General features: G+C 34.9%; 1 protein-coding gene across 1 annotated transcript; it reads right to left on the minus strand.

Annotated features, from left to right (window-relative positions):
- Positions 1–296: 296 nt before the first annotated feature.
- LOC111407936 (phospholipase D alpha 1-like) lies at positions 297–5,789 on the minus strand. The gene is made up of 4 exons (XM_023037662.1): positions 5,578–5,789; positions 2,035–3,327; positions 1,344–1,947; positions 297–914 (listed from the first exon to the last, which is right to left on the minus strand). Exons 1-4 carry the CDS (start codon positions 5,656–5,658, stop codon positions 481–483), a joined length of 2,412 nt encoding a protein of 803 aa, XP_022893430.1. The 5' UTR covers positions 5,659–5,789; the 3' UTR covers positions 297–480.
- Between the last annotated feature and the right edge of the window lie 2,144 nt (positions 5,790–7,933).

Raw genomic sequence — 7,933 nt, forward strand, 5'->3', positions numbered from 1 at the left:
AATTCTAATCTTGACCCCAAATGTCAAGGGTTAGGCCAATCAAGAATATAGCATATAATGGACTGGTTCTTCCGATTTTTGAAGAATCGAGAGATGGCGATTTTGACTCAGGACTTGAAAGTGATTTTGTGAAAATCATTATTATTAATTTTTTGCGTTTTTCATTTTTTTTTTTATTGTTCAAGACATGGAAGTAGATATTGACTTGCATTATTATCGGAAAATGAAATTTACTTTTGTTTGTAAATTGTTCTTCCAACCCTTTGTTCCTCAATCTAGGACAATCAAATACGAGCTAAACATATTTAAAAAATATTCCATGTTACTAATTATTGTCCGAAGAGACACACATGAAAAAAAAGAAAAATCGATCGCATAAAGTCGTAAAGATATACAATGCGACCATCAACAATCTCGCTTTCAAAATACTGAGATGAAAACAAAGCGTCATACTTATTTTATATGCACAACGCAATCTCATTAAGTGGTGAGAATCGAAGGATAATATCCCGCTACAGTACCAAGAACTCGAGCCTTGGTGTCCGGGAAGTTCTCCGTCCCCGGCAGCTCGCTCACCTTTCCTTCGGAGTCGACTCCGATCGGATAAGTCATCAGATGGCCAGGCATGTCTCGTTCTACCGTTTCACGCGTAAAAAGATCCCAGTTATTTTCAGCTATTTTATTTACCTTAGCGATGCATTCCAAATTCTGTGGATGACAGAAAGTGTTATCAAGCATGCCTAAATGTTCATACCAAAGTGACATTCTGAAGCCATGAATTTGTCCCCTTGCTGGCTGCCTTTTAGATAGATGATATGGTTGAAAAGCTCCCATGGCAATTTCTGAATCCCTAGCTCCATCCATTGACCTCTGATTTATATTTGCAGATCCTATGATTATGTATTCATCATCCACTGCAAAATGAAATTCATTATACATATTTAGAATTTCTTGACAGTTGATAAATTTGATCTTGAAAAGGAAAAATATGTGCAAGCTAGTAACATAAGAAAACAAGCCTATTATATCGGAACCATGTCCTATTTTTAGATTCACATCATTTCATAAAGATTGATGCTATCTGTCATCGGTATCATCGTTCTGGGTGACACTAGACCTCTTAATTCATTGTCCAATGAATTAAATTCTATCAGTACTCTATTGAACAATGAATAAGTGGAACCGGTGTTGCCACCTGACTAATGATAAATCGCATTATTCTTTCATAAATTGGTGATGGTGTGATTATTGAACACCGTTTAGTAACATACTGAACTACTACATTAATATATGCAAGTTGTTGAACGACTATGAAAGCAAGATGCGAAAAACAAATACGTTACCGATCATCATCTTGGCATGAACATAGATCATTCCTCTCCTATTTTCTTGAGCTCTACTGTAATCTGTATCAGAATCTGGCTTTTCTGAAGGTTCATATTCCCCAGGCTTTTTTATTTCCCTATTACCAAGGCAAAAGAATGTCAAATAATCTTTAGGGTTTGCCACAATTCCTTTTGCTTTAAGTGCTTGTACTATATCAGTGTACATCATTTCCATAGTTCTCTTTTGCCAATCCAATATAGCCTGCACTGATGAAGTCTCTGGGTATCCCTCTGGCCACATTGGAAGCACAATGTACACTGTAAATCTCTCTCCAGCTTCAATTTTACTCACAATCTTTAAAGAAAGTTCCTTTGGAATTAGGTGCAATGCACCAACATCTTCGTCTTTGATATCAGTCGAATACCATGAGAAAGAGCTTCCAAGAAAGTACTGATTTTCGATGTAGATAAAATTCTTTGCTCGGCGAATGGCGTAGATATAAGCATCTTGAATGCTTCTGTCGATGATGTTATCCTTCCCGCTTACTAGGCCGGATCGTGCTGCATTCTCCGGTTCTTCGGGGAAGCCAAATGCTGCTCCACCATCAATTGATCGAAATACCTGAATATCGGTAAAAGAAAAAACATTGTTACCAAAGACAAACTCAAGGTAAGTAAAGTTCGGTGACTAACGTAAAACTCGCTGTACCTGAACATTCCACGTCTCGTGGTCGTCCGGATACATAACCGGAGAAGGTGGAATTAAAATCTTTTGAAGTTCGTGTAGTTCCAAAAGCAAATCCTTCCCGCCTTGTTTCCTCCATCTCTGCTCGAAATTGAACAACACGTCCCAAGCAGCCGGCCCTTCCAATCGACAGTGAATGTCGTGCCAGGGCTCCCTTGGACCGCCTCTGTTAATTGTAGCACCCCTAAAATTAGCCTGATGAAAATCATCATGATGGGCTGTGTCCAAAGTCCTAAAAAGGGAATGAAATTGTGTATCATATCTCCCATCACAAAGATCAATTCCCCCTACAAAACTCACAATCCTCCTCCTATCTGCATTCCCATTAGGCATTTCACTATCCACAACAACAATTTTCTGGTGATGCGTAAACATGGTACCGATTTCTATGTCCTGGATTATGCTCCGTCCATCGTCTGGATTGCGTGGACATAGCACGCAATGAACTTCAGTTCCACGAAAGTAATTCCCCGTGTCTTCATCGTGTGTAGCCATTAATCCGTCCTTCTTAAGTATATTTACCGAGGTTCTATCGTCCCAAACCAGAAGCAAAACCCGAACACCTTCATTCGCCTTTTTCTTAAGTAGTTCTCCAAGAGTAACATCCCCTCCTGGTTTAGGCCTCCTTGTATCCCTCACCAAGGTTATTTCTGTATAAACTGACCAACCCGTTATGTAAATCAAATATTTCGCATTAGAGATTGCATCGAAAATGTCTTCCCAACACCGGTGTGGTTCGTAAAACTTTCCACCGGCGAGAGGTATTTTCGGTACGAAATGATCTGGGACATGTGCATCCTGATAAAGAGTAACTCTACATCCATTTCTTTGAGCAAAGAATGTGAAAGGAACACCGGGATATTTCGGACTTTTAACACCTCGACCCCAACAACATTCTCTAGTAACCTCAAAGAACTGCAACTTAATATGAATTTTGGAATGTCCATGGATAGGTTTATGATGTTCATTAAGGATATCGAGCCATGTATCAATTTCTTCACCAGGAAGTAGATTTATAACAGGCATGGAGGCTCTTCCAACCAGTTCTGCCCCAATTGGATTGTCGATTTTTACAGTGAATACAACTTCTGAAGCCATGTGAGCGCAGTAAATGTGAAATTGCTCGAACCAGCGTGGGTTTGAGTCATGTTCAAGCAACCTCGTTCGACCAACTCGAGCTTTTCCTATATCAACTGTTGCATATAATTCTGAAGCAGTTTTCCTAAAACCCACTACTTCCTCGATGCCTTCCAACACCTTAGCAAAATAAGTAACTAAATTTTTAGTAAAACAAAGAGAAGGGATGAACATCGTATTCAATTGGGGGATTACTTAAGGTAGATCACGGGGTAGTTATATTATGGCGTTTGGTGCTATACCGTATTAGAAGAACATATAACTACTAAAAGAATTAAGGATTTTTAAGAGTTTTGGAGAAAATGATTTTCAAACAATCTGCACCAAACAGGGACTTAGTACATTTGACTCCTTTTCTAAAAATATTGTTCCGAATCAAGATCTACTTCTTGCTAGGATTTCTTCCTTGAAGGCATTCACTGTTTATTAATGAAATGTATATCAACATATAAGGTTTCAACTACTTTTATTAATAAGATTGATCTTTTAAAATGAAATTCAAACCCTAATATGATATCAAAATCATATTAGGCTTTAATAGACAACTCGATGTAATTTAAGACTCTAAACAAAGTTGACATTTTAAAATGTAACCAATTCATAAGGAGATAAAACTCGAATGGTCGAAAATAATCAACACTGGTGACAAATCATATGATGCCCCATTCTTTGTATGTCAACATCACTAATTTTAATTTCTTTAACTATGGTAGAGACGTAAAATAAGTTTGATGCAGGAACTAAAGTCCAAGATGCAATAAATAATCAAATTTAAATTACTTTAACAAAGTTGACATTTTAAAATGTAACCAATTCATAAGGAGATAAAACTCGAATGGTCGAAAATAATCAACACTGGTGACAAATCATATGATGCCCCATTCTTTGTATGTCAACATCACTAATTTTAATTTCTTTAACTATGGTAGAGACGTAAAATAAGTTTGATGCAGGAACTAAAGTCCAAGATGCAATAAATAATCAAATTTAAATTACTTTGACGGACCACTTGCACTAAACAAATTAAAGCTTGGAATATTCTACAATCGGTAGCAAGCAAGTTGGTTGCACACCATTCAATTTTCATTAAGCCCCGTTTGGTCCTCATTATTTAATGTTATAATTTTGGGAATAGTATTTGTTTGGAAAATATATAATTAAAAAAGAAGGAATTTTTTATTTATTTATGTGTAATATTATTTTATTGAAAAATATGTGATTAAAAAAATAGAAAGAAAAATATATTATAATTTTAATGGGACTCAAACGGAGGCTAAATGACACACAGCCAATGTGAAAATAATCTTCCCTTCAAAATTTTAAATCGCAATTCAAGTTAAAGAACAATGAGTTTCACAAAGTTGGACACGTGAAGGTTACGTGGCTATTTAACGGAGTTTATACAATTTCTACATGTAGTACAAATTGTACAATTATAATCAAAAGTTTAAAATCGACTTGCTTTTTCTAGATGTTAAAAATAAATTTATTATATTAATAAATTACACCCTTGTTTGAACTACATTATTTTTATAAAAATACATTTTTGACTAGTGTAAAGATAGAAAATATATGATTAAAAAATAAGAAAAAAATTTGAATTTGCGTATAATATTATTTTATTTAAGAATGTGTGGTTGAAATAATGTCAAATCAATATCTAAAAATTTATAAAATCCCCGTTTGGCCCATTCTCCTTCTCATTCTCATTCTTTTTTCTCTTATTTTCAACCACACAATCTTCCATAAAATAATATTACACGCAAATCAAAAAAAAATTCATTCTTTCTCAACCACACATTTTTCAGAAAAATAATTTTCCAACCACTAAAATTTGAAAAATTAATGGGGGCCAAACATGGTCTATTCTAAAGAATGTGGCTCAATCAGAGCCTAGGTAAGTTAAGTGCCGACAATACAATTTTACGACCCGATCTTATCCGTGATTTTTATGATTTGATCTTTAAAGGAACTATAGCCCCGTGATTTGATCTAATGTTGGCTTATCACCTCCACATTTCTTTATTTTTTTTTTATTAGATGTTAAATATTTGTTTAATTCTACAATAGTATATTCCCAATATTCTTTATGGATTTCAATTTTTTTAAAGGAGGAAGACTAATTTAATCTCCACTAAAATTAATACTTTAAGCATTATTTATTTGTTTACGCTTTCATTTTCATGTTTCGAAATATATTAATGGTAATGCTCAAGACGAAGGGAAAATGAGAAAAATAAAATGAAATTCATAAGAGATGAGAATTCGTTCTTAGAAATCTACACTTTTAAAAATCTAAAAATCAGATAGGAATCATACATACTTCCATTTCAAGAGGAAAAAAGAAATATACTTGCTAAGAAAAAGTACCTTATGAAAAAATCCAATATGTAGCTTATCAATCTCACAAATAGTTGCATGGAGGGTTCCATGGAGCAAAATCTGAGCCATCTTCTTTTCCTTCAACTGATTCCAATTCTTTCTTCCTTTTTCTGCTCAAAACTTATTTTGAAATTAAGTTGATAATCAACTCTCTCTCTCTCTCTCTTTCTCTCTCTCAGAGTAGGAATGAATGAAAATGGACTATTTTTATATACAAGAAGTCAGAAACATATCCACAATGTGGTAGGTGGTTTTGGGGTCCCTATTTCATTAGGTACGTAGTACATAGGGTAAACACCATAAGTGATACCTGAATTTTCAACTGCATTTCTTATAGGTATACAAACTTTCAATTTTTCTAAGCCATACTCAAACTTTCGAATATGTTTATCATTTGTTCCTAATTTAATACGGCGTTTCTTATAGGCTAATCAAATTTCAATTTTCCCTAAATCCTACACTTACAAGAACCTATTTGACAGACTTCTGCTTCTTGTAAAAGGGCTTTCAGGACCTGCCAAATGAGCGTTGTTAGAATTTGGGTTTGACTCGAATACTTTGATGAAGATAATTGAGAGTTTTAATTAAAGTGCACATTAAGAAGAATTCTATTTGGAATGCTTTTGAAATTTTATTCGAAATCTATTAGCAAATTCTAGTTGAAGTTCTATTTGAAAGCTCTATTGGGAGTTGAAATTTGTATTGAATTTAAAGATATCAAGATAAGAAAACTTTTGGGCATTCTATTTCATCTCCAACTCTACTTTTAGGGCTTGAATTGTCTCTATAAATATTTAACTCTTCTTCCATATTATGCATTGTTGAAATTGTATTTTTCTCTCGATTGATTGTCAATTAATAAAATTACTCGACTCCTCTACCAGTCACTTCTTGCTTTAATCTTATTTTTACTTGTACGATCAATACGTCATATTGTGCTATACTTACATATACATTCGCAACAAGTGATCTTAGAGTTGTTGGTTGTGATTTTGTTTGAGGGTTTTTGTTATCAATGGCAATCATGAAGTATGAAATTTTACTTTTGGATCGCAATACAAGATTTTCACTGTGGTAAGTGAAAATGCGAGCTATGTTAGCGAAGACGGATTTAGATGGGCGTTGTTGAAATTTGACAAGATGTCCACAACTTGAACAATAGAGGAGAAGCAACGGAAAGATGAGAAGACACTTTCGTAGATTCACCTTCATCTAACTAATAACCTACTGCTTGATTGTGGTTAAAGTTGGAGTAACTGTGCATGACAAAAATTCTGACAAGTAAGTTTCATCTGAATTAGAGGCTAATTCTCATTACATAGTAAAAGGATTATCTTTGGAAGACCATCTGGCCTTGTTCGGGGAGATCGTCGTTGATCTGGAAATGTTAAAGGTAAAATATGATGAAGAGAATTCGATCTTGATCCTGTTGTGTTCACAGCCTGTTTCGTTTTCATCATTTAGAGACACGATTTTGTACAATCGTGACACACTCACCATTAAAGTTGTGAATGATGTTTTTTTTTCCAAGGAGAAGATGAGGCATCTAATTGAAGTTGAGTCCAGAGGTGAAGAAGTTCTTATGGTTTATAGTAATCGATGAAGGGCTAAGTTAAGAGTGAATTTCAACAATCAAATTTGTTTCTATTGCAAGAAGAAATGACATGTTAAAAGAGATTGCGAAAAATTGCAGAATAAAGGTACTTCGAATGCAAATCATGGGAAACAATTAAAACACTTCAAACGAAACCAACATAGTTGAGGACTATTTGAGTGATGGAGATGTCTTGCCAATTTCTGTCGTAGAATCCAAACCTAATGTGGAGTGAATTTTAGATATTGCTTGTGGATTCCATATGTGTTCCTATTGGGACTTGTTTGAAGCATATGAAATGGTGAAAAACACGAACCTTGTCGAGTAATTGGTATTGGCAGGGTCATACTGAAGTTGATGGATGGGACAATTAGAACACTTTGCTAGATTTGACATGTTCCAGATTTGAAGAAGAATCTCATCTTGCTGAGTACCCTTAATTCGAAGAATTATGAGTTCTCAATAGGAGGTGGAGTCTTGAAGGACCGAAAAGGTGTCTATGTCGTATTGGACGGGCAAAAGAGGTCTCGGTTATGTATCTTGCAGGTCTCACAGAATTGATGAAGAATTATCAACACATGTTTAGTACCGTGGTGAATATACAGTTTAGTACTGTTCCTTTGAGAGTTGGCTCTGGTCATTATTAAAGAACACTACTGGACTCAGTTTGGAGGATATGGGTAATTCTGCTTTGCCACCATTGTTTGCAATGCCATCGTGTTCAACTGCAAAGGAATGACCTATTGAGGA

The sequence above is a fragment of the Olea europaea genome, chromosome 13 (genome assembly GCF_002742605.1).
Source record: "Olea europaea var. sylvestris chromosome 13, O_europaea_v1, whole genome shotgun sequence".
Lineage (NCBI taxonomy): Eukaryota > Viridiplantae > Streptophyta > Magnoliopsida > Lamiales > Oleaceae > Olea > Olea europaea.